General features: G+C 36.8%; 1 protein-coding gene across 1 annotated transcript in view; it reads left to right on the top strand.

Moving 5' to 3' along the window:
• Nucleotides 1-12710, top strand: part of IGF1 (insulin like growth factor 1) — a 46874-nt gene extending 34164 nt beyond the window's left edge. The window contains exons 3-4 of the mRNA XM_041485969.1: nt 5227-5408; nt 12295-12710. Of these exons, the coding sequence (XP_041341903.1) occupies nt 5227-5408; nt 12295-12354 (242 nt within the window). The 3' untranslated portion in view covers nt 12355-12710. The remainder of the gene's footprint in view (nt 1-5226; nt 5409-12294) is intronic.
• The last annotated feature ends 1794 nt before the right edge of the window (nt 12711-14504 follow it).

Below are 14504 nucleotides of genomic sequence, written 5' to 3'. Positions count from 1 at the left end.
GTTTGTTTATTTGCTTGTTTGTTTGTTTTAACACTTCTATGAAGTATCAAAACCCAGGCATTTCCTGCTGATTGAACATTGACTCATAATTTTTCAAATACAGATGAGAAATTCCAGAGCACCCTCAAGAAGTATTACCAATATAACACTAATCCATTTGTCCAAGATTACAGGGAGATGAAAAGTGATATCAACAGTCTCTTATTTTGCATATGAAAGCATTTATAATGCAAAAATAGACCATACTAGACTAACATACAGAATTTCGTCAAAGAGATACAGAGATACATAATTAAACAGCACACTGGCTGGCATGTTCTTTAAGACAATTTGTCATATTTAATTGTTGAATTGGAAATGAAAGAACAGCTTTGTACTCCACCAGGTGAATACATTCTGTGATTTAGGACAAATAATTGTTAATTTAATTCATTTTCCTTGAGTTCAGTTTCCTAGAAGAAGCTGTGCATGTATGCTAAGACTAGATCAATTAGCTTTATCTGTAGCTGATGAAAGAACACTCTTTCCTTCAGAGGACAAGAATAAATTTAATTTTAAGCAAAGCATTCAATACAGGAAAAATTCGCTCTCAATACACACCTGCCTGTTGATTCCACTATCTTAAACTAGATCCCTAATTTTCAGAGACCAAAGATGAGCAAGATGAATCTCAAGCTCAGCATTCCTAGCCTTTTGTGCCACCATAAGGCACACAGCACATGCAACTCAAAACCTCTCCAACGACCAGCTCCAGTCTGGATCTAGCACACAGGAGGTTCTTGTTCAATTACTGTGCTGTAATACAGCAACACAAACTCTCAGCCTGTTGTTTAGGCCACAGGAAAATCCTGACTGACCTGCTGCCTTACAGGATGCTCCCATACCTCCTGATGCTTCCTGATGTCACTGCTTTCAAACTGCACCTGACCCCAATGTTTTGATGGAAACATTTTGAGTTTCTTGCTACAAGACTACAGCACTCTAATAGGTCAATGGCATTTCACCATACTTTAAAAGCTGCAGTTGAAGATTGACTCCAATACTAGATTAGGATTAAATGCACTGTTTTTCAGATTTATGATGTATTTCTGAATTACAGTCTACATGCCAGTTGAGTTCTACTGCTCGGCTAAAAAGACACAACAGCAAATACAAAGAGTCACATAAACGTTCCAGAACATATAACCCCAGCTCTTTCCTAGAGTCCTAGATTGCATTTATCCTGGGCTATTTCTCATGTAATTTCTGATTTTAATACTACAACAGCAGATTATGGTTCTACACAGAATGCCTGGATAACTTGACATTTGAAACTTCTGTAATCCACCTACACCAGTTCTTCTCACATTGAAATCTGTGGCAGAGCAGATCCAGTGGCAGCAACAGGAGGGTATTTTGGAGGGATGAGGAAGAACAGGAAGAAACTAAATGTAAACAAGTCCTGCGGAATTACTCCACTGATTTTGCATCATTTAAAGGGAAGTGCTGTTAGTGGAGAAGCCAGCTGAGCTATTGGAATCCAATACCTTGGACTGTTTTCAGGAGACATCACTGTGACTGGACTTTGTATCTTCTTGGTGTGCACCAAAGGAGACATCCACAGATTTGATAAAGTAGATTAAATAAGAGCCAAATATCTATTAAGTAAACTTTGACCTACACAATATGAAATTCTTTTGAGCTAGCCATTGACAAAAAAGGAAAGAAAACTCCAAGGAAATCAGTGTACATCAACAAAAAGGAATGCCTAGGACTGTTGTATGTCCACAGGCAGCACTTTGAAGTTTGAGTAAATAGAAGGAACTATTGATAACAGCTGGAAGGCAGCACTCAAATTATGTCAGAAAGATGAGAAAGAACTATGTTGGTTCCCAGTATAGTGACACAGAAGGTGTAGTCTATATTGAAGGCAATACTATTGAAATAAAAATAAGGAGTAGAAATTACATTAAAAATGCAGAACCACCTGCCATTTTTTTAACATTATGGACTCTTGTCTAAAGCGCAACTGAAGTGCTTAGATATATCAGTCCCTATGAAGGGGAGCTCAATGTCTAATATGTGATTTAATCCAACGTACCACGTAGGAGCTTGAACATTTGCCTAGATTTAAGTGCATACTTTGTTAACTTGATGAACTGGGATCATCTGACCCTGCAAGTCCTGCCAGAACAGATGGGCTGAACAGTGATAACATCTGTAGAAGTGGTGGTATCTCCTTGTAATTCTTTATCTCATCCTTCTGTGTGATAGCATCTTGGTATACTGCAGCACTTAAGAGGTCAGGAGAAATTTAAAATCTATTGCTTTAAAATTACTTTAGTCATCAGATACTTCTCAATTATGATTGTGGATCATGATTACTGGAAAGGAATATTTTTTCTGTTAATTTGCTCTCTCTGTTGTACAGCACTTCAGGCAATATCACTTTCTACATCACACAAATTTTAAGTATACTTGATTGCTTTGGACTTCTGAAAGCCTTGGGAAAACATTTATTGGAATAAAAAATTCCGACTTCCCAATACTAATGTTATCTTTATATAAAGGATGAGGATTTATTATGCCATATGATGCATGAATATTTAAGCTTACAAATAAGTTAATGTCATGTTTCATTATGAAATCAGCACTGGTGTGATAGAGATTCCATTCCCATCTTGTTACATGTCCCATACAAGCTTTTAAAAGAGCTATTAGACATTATATAGTCATTCATAAAATTATTATTCTGTAAGAAAAATATGTAGATGTCTTTGGTCTGGCTACTCTAAAAATGATTTTGAAGTACTCTAAGATTTTCACCAGAAAGATTCCAGGATTCAGGATTTGTATTAACTATTTATGCATATTTATGATGGTGTGGGAAAGTGTTGCTACTGATTACTAAATAAAGCAGGCAGCAGGAATAGGATAGTAAAGGTACTTTATCAACTTTATTAAATTTCGATATTGAAGGGTAAAATAACTTGAGCAGAAGTTTTTAGGGTTTAGTTGCTTATGAAAAATGGACAGACTGATAAAAGGAAGGTTAACTAATCAGTTCTTGTACCTACAGTTCAGCTGGATCTGGCACCTGCATATCCAGGAACAGAATTTGCCTTTCCCTGCTTTAAATGGGAACAATATCAAATGTGGCACAGCTGTGGGTATACTGCAAAGTATTGACACTCCACACTTTATCAGGAGTGCTCAATTTTAAAGGTATTAGGCTAAAACAATCAGATTGGCAGATTTCAGGAAAAATCTCTAGGGAAAAGCGTTCCCTAATTTCCCTATAATTCAGTGAGGGAAAAGAACCTACGGAAAAAAAAAAAAAAAAAAAAAAAAAAACAAACAAAAAAAACCAAACCAAACTCCACATCTTAGTATTTGTAATACTTTTCAGTGATGCACATACAACAACACACACACACAGATGCAAACCAAAATATTACTGTAATCTATTCCTGGCTTGCTGTTCTGTTTAGTCTTATGAAACAAATAATTTAGCAGGCAATGTACAATATAGAGGCCTCCAGTGGATTGCAATATACTAAGTAAGCATATTTTTCTTTTTGTTTAATTTATAGTCCCTAGTCCCTGGGGGTAAAAAAGACATTTAAAAACCGTGTTTCCTGGGTTTACAAAGCTCATAGGGATAGTTAGTTCAACTGGCTGAATTGCTGGCTAAAATGTGAAACACACTGTACCACTAGAGGTCTTTTCATTTGTTAATATTCTAAGTCCTCAAGGGTTCTTCATCAGTGGATACATGTTTAAGTCGCAGGGAACAGTAAAACGTTGTGCTGCCTTTTGAAATTGACTACTGCAGGACAAACACAGGGACATCAACCTAGACTTTGCTGTATAAGCATTGGGGGCAATAAGTTCCCAAAGAGAAACTGAATATTCATATTTTTTGATATCCTTAACTTTTATTTAACTTGAGTAATTCTTAAAATGTGAACTCCTGCCAAACTCTGTGAATAACAGATTTTTGGTCTTGGTGATATAACTGAGAAGGAGAAGAGAAAAAAAAAAAAGGGAAGAAAAGAAATTGGTAGAGCTGACTGAATTGAGTTACTTCATGTTTTGGCTCTTGGCATGCTTGTCTTTTTTTCCATATTTTTCATTTCTTAACCAATGTGGATCATTCTGTAAGTGGAAACATTTAATGCTGAAAATGTCAAAACAAAACAATCTTTTCAGAATTTTACTGTCTAAAATCAAATTCTATCAGAATTTTAAAATAGATGTAGTAAGTAAGCAACTACTTACTTTTTGTGAATTTACTGTTCCTTCATTTCTAGTTAGTCATAACAGGGCAACTGCATATCCAACTTGGCTGTGTACAAACAATCCCAGGAAATAATGGGTCTATAATCTCTGTGTAGGACAACAGAGAATTCAGCAGTTACTAAGGAAATCATAAACCACAGCAGAAAAAAAAGACAAAAAATATAAGCGTGTAAGAGTTTTATGAATGAAAATGTTGGCCTTTACTGGAGCTGAGTGAAAAATATTTGCCAATTAATTATTTTCCATAGATGGCTGGTGCAAATGCAAAGCACAGGAAAGCCATGTGATATCAGTCCCATTTCTTATCTTGTGCACATCTATGGAATGTAAAAATCTTCCATTTCTAGCTGTTCCATCAACCTTCCTATTTCATCAGTTACTTTGTAACTTCGATTCCTGCTTCCCACTTTTGAGCTGGCAGACCTTACCGCCTGTGCAGTGGCACGCAGTATTTCCCTTTGGAACACACTCTGACTGCACACAGCACCTCGGTGTAGCCTTTTTTATTAGGAAATACTTGCCTACAACACAGTCGTGATCTATGGTACTTACACACCTCAGCTAGCTCAACAATGTTTTCATACAAAAGCTAAAAGGTAATTTTTCTGTCCAAATGTCAGATTTCAGTATCCTCCCTCTCTATTTTTGAGGCTACTGCAGTTCAATAAAATATTTTAATAATACTTTTCTAAGAAGGCATAGATTTTCTAAATGCTTAAATAGCAGCCACACATAGAGATCAAAGCTGTCCATTTCCAGGAATATCTGGAAAGGAATATCCAAAGGTGTATCTGAGAACAGGGTCTTAGAATAGACAGACACAGGCAGCCTTTACAATGGCCATTGGTGATTCAGTTAACATAATACACCTCAATAATATGACTGCTCCCGAGACCTTTGCACTTCCTTTCTAACCTAAAAACTTCCCCTTTGTGTTTTGAACAGGCAAGCCCACGGGGTATGGATCCAGCAGTAGACGCTTGCACCACAAGGGAATAGTGGATGAATGCTGCTTCCAGAGCTGTGACCTGAGGAGGCTGGAGATGTATTGTGCTCCAATAAAACCGCCCAAATCCGCGCGGTCCGTACGCGCCCAGCGCCACACCGACATGCCCAAAGCACAAAAGGTAGGTCAGGCTGGCAAAAAACTCCCGACGACCAAGCAACAACCAAACCAAAGCAACAAAAAAAGAACCAACCAAAAAAACCCCTACGTGTTTTAGGGAAGGAAAATGCTATCAAGGCTGGTAACAGAAAACAATTGGTGTGTTCTGCCTACTAGATTTAGTGGAACTTTGGAAAATAGTTGCCAAGTGGGAAATAAGTGGGAAGTGGTGTTCCATCTCATCTCTTTACTTAAGAGTGGGAAGAGGTGTGTTCCATCTCATCTCTTTACTGAATAAAACACAGAATTGCTGAACCAGAAGTTGTGAGCTCTCATCCTGCCATAGGGTAGTAAGTGACAAGTACCTATATCACCCAATCATAAATACCACCTAAGACTTCTTTCAAAAGAGAAACTAAACACTGAATATTTAATAACTCATCTATCCAGAATCTCTTCAGGCATGCTCCTCTGTTAGGTAGAGGTAGAGTGGATGCTCAAGAAGGAAATCAGACATTCTGCTATTCATTTTACACTTAAATGAACAAATCTTTTTCTTCATTATTTTTCCCTTTTTTTTTTAATTTATCAGAACTAAATTAAATGGCTAGTCGCTGTAATAATTTCATGCTTCATTTTAACTGTTTAAAGTTTAATATATATATATTCTCCAAGCCACTTCCAATATTGATTGGTATTATTTATAGAGCTGTGGAGTTCTGAGTATCCAGATTTTTGTTCCCCTGATACCAGATATACTGTACATATGTGTACTGTGTGTATACTGTATGTATCAATAGAGACTATAGTTCAGAAAACCTAGACTAGGCTACAATTAAGCTCATGTTCAATTGTCTCTCCCATTTGAGGTCTGAACATCTGTTTTACATATTATCTGTCTTCTGCAGTAAGCCCCCATGATTTATTTTATTACTGTTGACCCTGTCTGTCCTACACACATGTTGGCACCACTCCTGCAGTTATCTGAAAATTTTTGCTTACAAGACCTGGAACCTAAGATTTCATAGGAAGTCAGGAAACCAGCGCTGTATATTAAAATCCTTAATATCAACTTTATGAAAAGAACTATTGTAGTCATTCCAGCATCCATTCTTTTCCATAAGCCAATTCATAGAATGGAATCTTTTCCCCTTCCTTCCTCAACAGTTTTCCAAAAATCAATGATCCTTCCTGGGAAATACCACACCTTGAGACCTCAAAGGGCACACAGGGCAACAAGTGAAGACTTCTTCAGGTGGAGCTCAATTGCAGACAAGAAACCCCTAGTTTAGGTTTATTCCTGTCTGGGCACACATAAACTTAAGGAAAGCTGGAGAGAAGAAAACAGGCTTGGCCAGGAATCAGTGTGCTCCTTCCCATGCTTGTTGCTAAGGCGATGGATAAAACATTGGAGTAAAGGAGACAAGATACCTGCCAGCTCTTTGATGAATCTCCACACCACTTTCCCTGGAGAACTAAGGAATGATGTCATCTTTAGGCAGCTGTCCTCTTCCCAGTTTAAAACATAAGCAGGAGAGCATTGTCTTTTACAGACAGGAAAGACCTTGTATCTTTCTGCAGCATCAGGGGAGGTACCACTCAGGAGGGATACTGGAAGAAGGAAAAAAAAATAAAAGGGAGTATGTAATTGAGTAATGGAGAGAGCATAGCTGCTGAAGAAATCATCCCAGAAATTGAAAAGGGAAAAAAATGAAGAGGGGAAAAGAGCAGTAAAATGACAATGAGGAGCACAAGAGAAAAAAAAAAGGTGAGGGAATTAGATAAAAGAGGTCAAGATGATGTAAAATATTGCAAAACTGAATGAATCAACATGCATCCCAAATAAAGGACGGAATTTTTAGAATATGGGAGAGAAAATGAAATTAGAGATAAATTAATATTAAAGAAAATATCTTTAAGGAAACTGTATGTGAAAAGGAACATGTTGAACAGAATATAAGAAATCATAAATTCTTCTCAATAGGAACTTGGCAATAATGTAACAAATCTGATGGGAAATACAAACAAATTTTCATTTTTATCAGTGGATGAAGGTAAATTAGTTCGAGGAAATGAAAATACAGAACAGGTAAGAGAAACTATTATTCAGATTTCTGATAGATAAAAGGAAAGTACACTGGAGGGAAGAGAAGTGGAACTCAGTAGGAAAAACCAGTACATGTCCTCATTTATTTTTTTTCTCTTTTCTTTTTGCAGTCAGTTGTACATGCTGCCATTAAGTAAGGCAACTGTGTTCAAACTTTTTTTGGACACACTCTCCCAGGATGAATGTATTTAGCTAGTTCATAGTGTTGATATGACACGGATTTTTACTAAAATAATAGATATGTTTAAGTCAAATTATTTTTCTGTTAAACACTGTTTCTCTCAATATGATAGGCTGTATATGAGATCTATATCTTTTTCATAGAAAGTGAATATAAATAGCTATTATCATATATATACAATCTTTTCAAAATTTTCATCTTTAGATGCAAGATGTAAGGTAGGACTAGATGCAATATCTAAGAGGTTGTACAGTTCCTCTCAGACTTCTTATTCATTTCATACATTGGACAGTCTTTGTTCAGCATCTCATCAATCTTTTTAAATTACAAGTCCAGGATTTGGGGTTTTGTTTTAGTGTTTCTAGTGCTTAAGTAAGAGGTCTATTTCCCCAGTTCCTTGTGCAGATTGTTCCTGCTAGGCACAATTCGGTAGATGATCTTAGATCAGTGGAGTAGGGATCTTCTCTTATTTACAGTTTCAGTATTTCTGCTGGAAAACAAAGTAATGGTTTCTCCTAGTTCTACACTATATTTAGAGTTCTAAAGCACAAAACAAGAGCAAGAAGGGGAGTTTAAGTCCTGTCTTTGGTGTCATGGTACCCTCTAGCTTTTCTTTTGTTTGTTTCTTTCTCTTCTGAAAAATGCTTAAAGTTTAGTCAATTATCCTTAAGTGAATTAAATTTTAACAGCAATTTGGAAAACTATTGAGTAGCTCTTTGAAAAACAACTGCCCTACCAAAGGAAACAACTGAACAATTTCCACAACTGTACACATGAGGGAAGATTGTGACCTTTTCAAATGAAGCAGTGTCACAGAAACAATGTCACAAAGTCCTTGTAAATTCAAGATTACGAGGTACCTTGAAAATTATTGCTGAATGTGAAGGCTGGTGAGGCTGATTTTAAAATCCAGTAAAAAAAGAACCACACAATCATTTAGGTAGGAAAAAAACTCTAAGAACATTGAGTCCAGCCATTAACTCAACACTGCCAAGTCCACCAGTAAATCCTGTCTGTAAGTGCCACATCTACATATATTTTAAATAACTGCAGGGATAATGACTCCACAACTTCCTTAGGCAGCCCTTTACAGTGTTTGACAATGTTTTCTGTGAAAAAAAGTTTTCCTGCCATGCTATCTACACCAGCCCTGGCACAACTTGAACTTGTTCATGAACATTGTGCCATGTCATCCCCTCACAACCTGAGCAAAATGGCAAAAGAGGTGCATATCTAGATATAATTTTGCTCTTCCTCAGATTTACAGTCCTTTTTCTTTTTTAGGCCTCATATGCGAAAAATACACATAAATACATATACCAATAAAGTATGAATAGGAGGTGGGCTTTCTCAAAAACACTTTTCATATTTTATCTAATCTTCAAAATTTAAATAAATACTGAGTGGGACTAAGAGAGAAAGGGAAAAGATATTGGTATTTTTAGTTTCAGAAAATGCCATTAAGAAAACAGAAAAAGTATTGCATTATTACTCATTAATTTTTCTAAGACTGGCAGATTCTTTTGTAATTGGCTCAGTATCAACTCAGATATATTCACAGGCCAAAATATGCACCACGGCACCAATCCTAATTTCTGTTGAAGCCATGCCACATTACCAAGCCAATGAGTGAACTTTTAGGTGTAACAGATAGAAGGACTTGGCTTTTTCAGATAATTATTTTCTCCCATTGCTTGCTTTGCAGCCCTGTTTTTATGTGAGTGATCACACTGCCCACAGAACTAGAAAGCTTTCAGAGACCCCAGAGAATTCATAGCTAAGGTATCATGCTTGTTACTACAAACATTAGACTTTCCATTTATTACCAATAGAGCAAGAGGACTTTCAATGCCAATATGAGGTTTGAATGTCTGCCCTAATGGGATAAGAATGCTGCTGCTTGCTTCCCAGCATCCTTCCAGCTCAGTCAAATGACCATTACTGAGGCAGTTGTAATCCCACTGCTAACACTGCCTTTTCTCCAAAGATCCATGCTGAAGGTGATGGGCTAGAAATCTGCTTCCCTGTTCTTTAGCTAACTTATAAACTGATCACATTTTGCATCTCTCATCTTAAAATTATGATTGCCTTCGTCTGAGCCTGAATATCAGCTCAGAGCAGTTTTATTTCCGATTACCTTCTTCTCAAAGGCTTGAGAAACAAACCAAACTTTTCTACACCAGTACAAGAGCAGGTCTGAGAACCTAGTTCAAGCATTCACGCCTGGTTTTGGGGTCTGTGGTTTTTTTCCCCCCAGTGGTCTCACTATTTCATGCTTGAAAAAAATGTATTATGTGGGTAAAAGGATTTTCTGGCATGCATGCTACCACTTATTGGTAGTAATGTATCAAAATGCTGATTCTGGAGAAGGAAGTGTTCTAAAAGCAACCTGCCATCTTCCTTCAATTTCAAAGCTAGTTGTATCATGACAACTCTTTTTCCACCTACATGTCATTATTAAAATCTGTAAGTTAAACACTCCTGCATCTTAGTACCTGCTTTACTTGAATGATAAAGCCATTTCAAGGTCAGACAACAACAGTAGCAGAGAGAATTTATATTTTCATTTCAGAAACATACAGTTAAATTTCAATATAAATAGACTTTGAAAGTCACTGCAATGCAAAATGGCTGTTGTTTCATTTTAAGGCTCTCACTGTGTATTTTATGGATTGGGAGTTTGTAATCTTTAAGAATATATTACTTTTGGCAAATAAAATGAAGCATAGAGCTTTTCCTATATGCTGGTAAACTCTCTTCAAGGAGGAGCACCTAGGGTCAGCACTGAGGAGAATATTTTGTTTTGTTGCTGTGTAGAAAAAAAAAAACCTGGGCATATGAGTAAAGAAATTCCTGTTTTCTTAGCTCATTGTAACCAATATAAGCACTTGTAGAATAAGGCAGGATTCTTAGTGTTGGCAGACTCCTGTGAAATGCTGCAATGATGACTTTAATCAGTGAAAATTTAAGGCTTCACCCAAAATGAGCTCTTCAGGGTGAAAACTAATGTATAACTTAGGAAAAAGTGAAGGCAGCAAAGGTCATTTTGGAAAAGCTGGAAGAGAAACAGGCAATGAAAAGCAAAATATATTCTAATTTAAGGATAAGAAGAATTCTGTTGACATTTCTGGTTCTGTATTTGATTGATGCTATTCTACAGCAATATTAGCAAAACTGGATGAGGACAAGCCAGTATCCTTCTGAACTGTTCACAGAAGTAGTGACTAGATGATTAATCTAGTCTATAACGGCATATTCCTTACAAAAACATTTCTTCATTATGACTATTTTGCTGTTAACAACTTTGGCTTGTCAGTGTTGATAAATCCTAGTTTGGCTCAATGTTTTAGACTTGGTGGTGCTATAATTAAGTCAACAATTACTAGTACTGCCTAATTTTTGTTTTACGTACTTAAAATAAGAATTCCTCTCACATCTATCAGAAGGCAATACAAATCCAGTGAAAACTAATAAGCTCTCTATGAGTTCAAGTTTTGTGATCCTTTGGAAGTGTCTGATTTGTTTTATTTTTAATTTAATTTCTGATTTTATTTTTAATAGATACTGAAGGGAAATTGAAAGGTTATATGTAGAAGAGTATTTTTTATGGGAAATCACTAAAAACCACCACAAAACCAATGCACTGAATTAGCTTCCATTTTATTTCTGTCCATTAGAAAAGCAAGAAAATGTTATTACTTTAAATTTTAGAGACTCATTTTTAGGGCTTATATAATAGCTAATGCAGTGGTAGAGTTGCATACACATGGGTTCACCTTTTACAGACATTTTGTTTTTTTATGTTTCTTAGAAAAAACCCATAATTTCACTGAACTAAGTGTTTGACTTCTGATGAGTATTAAAAATATGGAGAGTCACTTAAAAATTCTGGCTTTGGTCTGATACAGAATATGAAGTCTTGGGCCTGGCTAATATTTACTAGAGTGGCTAACAAGGAAATCAAATTGAAATGCATATATCACCCCCATCACTGCTGCTGATGCTGGTCTGTGTGTGGAATGACAGGGAACTGAGGGCATAATTCACTCCAAAGCTCCCTTGATTTGCCTGGCACATCACCTTGTCTGTTTTGAAAATACAAATTATATGGCTGCAGCTCCTACAGCAAGCCCACAACTTTTTTCCTCCTCAAGGTCTTATCCAAGAAATCTATTGTGCCATCTGTGCAATATGTAGTTAGCAGAGCAATTTTGAAAATACCTGGTACCGAAGCCCAAGAGATTCCATAAATCCTGCAGTTACAACTCAAAAATTCCCTGGCCCCTCTACATCCTCCTTTTGGAAATATCTTTGAGAAAGAAAGGAAATCTTTGGCACCTGCTGTATCCCTAAGCCCATCCAGGCTCCAGCAGCAGATGTCTCCTCTGCCAAAATCAAGAATGACAACAGTCAAAATGTTTATGTCTAGGAGAACAGGGAATTTCAGGTACAGAAGTTCCGCGTAGTTAAGTTCTCTGTAGATAACTGAATTATTGATTAAAACACAATTATCTAGCAGTTCCAGCACTCTGGACAACTGTTTTCTCACTATTATAAGTTTTGTGATCATACAATGTATTTAAACCTACCTGTAACAAATTTTTCTTTCTAAACTTTCAGGAAGTGCATTTGAAGAACACAAGTAGAGGGAACACAGGAAACAGAAACTACAGAATGTAAGAACATGCCATCCACAAGAATGAAGAATGAATGTGCCATCTGCAGGATACTTTGCTGTAAATAAATTATTTGTTAAACATTGGAAGACTTAAAAAAAACCTTTGTTTTAAAAAGCTTGATGCAATTTCAACCAATGGGCATTCTCCCAGTGAACAATGCAACTAAACATTCCAATATTAAGTCTTTAGAAAACAGAACATTTTAACCAGACCTAAAAAATTCTGTGGTTGATATATTGCTGTTTGTTAACCTGTTTTAACTGTCCTGCACAAAAACTCTTAAAGTCCTGTGCCCCTCAAAAGCCTACAAATTTTTGGGCCTTTGATGGATCCAATTGCACTAAATTAACCTATGAACACTGGCTGCTGGAGTCATTCATCAGCCTTGTCTAAGTGGTGGGTTTTTTTATTTGCACTTCTTTATAAGCAACAGGCTGTTTGTTTTACAGTGTCTGAAAACATTGTTTGTCTACCCCTTCATATTTGCACAGTTCGACATTCCCAGTAACAGCAGCAGTAAGGTAACATATACAATTTTAAACATCCATTAATTCCATCTGTGGCATTTTGACAAAATATGGGTTATAGATGCATTTGTTTTAAGACAGTTTTATTCTTCCTTCTCTTGCAAACATGCAATTTTTTTCTTGCAATTTGTAAGACAAAAGGTTTTTAAAAGCAGTTAAAGCATACATAGGCTCTCGAACCAGTAATGATTTCTCCAGGTAATTATTTTCTAACAGTATAGGTAACTTCTTTCTTCCTCCATATAATGCAGTATGTAAAATTTAGCATATCAACAATACACATATATCAAATAGTATGTACAAAATCTGTTTTATAGTACAACGGTGCTATTTTATAGTTTGTTACATGAAAGGGTCTGGCCAAAACGGTAATAGGTAAAAGCAAATATGGAAAGACCAAGCCAAAGATTAAATAACTTTCAAAGATATTCAGCTTAAATCAACTAAAACGGCTAAAACGGCTTCAGATTTTAACATGAAAATAACTTGACCATTTTCAAGAGAAAATACTTGTCCTTTTAGGTACTTGAAGGGTGGTGTTTTGACATCCGATTGTGTGGAGCATAAACTCGTGTAGGCCCAGAGAAGACAATTTGAAAAACAATTTGAAAAACAAGTGACTTCAAAGAGTAGTCCACCAGGGCCTAACTGTTCCTGAAATATCAACATTCTGTTCAATCATAAAGGGGTAGTCAAGCTCCCCTCCATTTTTATGCTTCCCACAACCAGATGTGGCTTACCTGACTGTGAGTTGGGCTGCATTTCTCTAAATCAGAAAAGCTAGTCTAATCACCAAATTACTACTGCAGAATGAGTCCTCAAGGAGAGATTAACCATAACATCCTTACACCCTCACTTACAAGTGCCATTCACCCACTCTTGTGGGAGTCAGAGATGCCCAGATAATCCCTGCCATGTAACTTTGATAGGCCCTGCAGTGGTTCTTCCTTGAATAACACCTCTGCTGCATTTTTGTAAATCAGCCCAGTGTAGATTGGCCAAAGAGTGAAGGCGGATAAGCAGCCAACATGTCCCAAGGTAATCATCAAACCTGTCTGTGAGAGAAGGGAGGGAAGAGGAGGCACTGTTCCACCCTGTCCAAGAACTCCAATGCAGTCCCATTCAACTTTTTCCCCTCACCATGCTTCATGTGGCAGGCTCAGGCAAGGGATGAAGCATTTCTTGGACAGCTCCAAAGGGAACCTGGAAAACAGTGTATGAAGGGAGCAGCTAGGGGGGTGGCAGATTAGATCTATAAAAAAAGAACCTCCTTTTGAAGGCTGCTCAAATCTGCCTTACTTTCTATTGCAGTACCCCTTCTGGAGAAGGAAGGACTCTAAAAGCAAAAGAGGGAGTGGATAACTATTGACTTAAACATAAGAGAAAGTTCTCTCCAGAGTGCATATCAGTGCATATCAGCTCCTCAATAGTCCCTTGTGAAACAAGCAGGAAAGGTCATAAAAGTCTAAAAAATTATTGTAGTTCCTTTTCTATTCCCACAGAAAATTTGTGGTTTGTATTTTTAACAAGTGCAATGTATTCCTATACAACTCTTGAAACCCTCTGCTTTCTGTGAGATGGATGTCTATATGCACAACAAGCTGCCATAGCAATGTAAAAGTAG

The sequence above is a fragment of the Pyrgilauda ruficollis genome, unplaced genomic scaffold (genome assembly GCF_017590135.1).
Source record: "Pyrgilauda ruficollis isolate IOZ18807 unplaced genomic scaffold, ASM1759013v1 scaffold73, whole genome shotgun sequence".
Taxonomy (NCBI): domain Eukaryota; kingdom Metazoa; phylum Chordata; class Aves; order Passeriformes; family Passeridae; genus Pyrgilauda; species Pyrgilauda ruficollis.
Note: the sequence above shows the minus strand (reverse complement) of the source record. Positions and strands in the feature narration are given on the sequence as shown.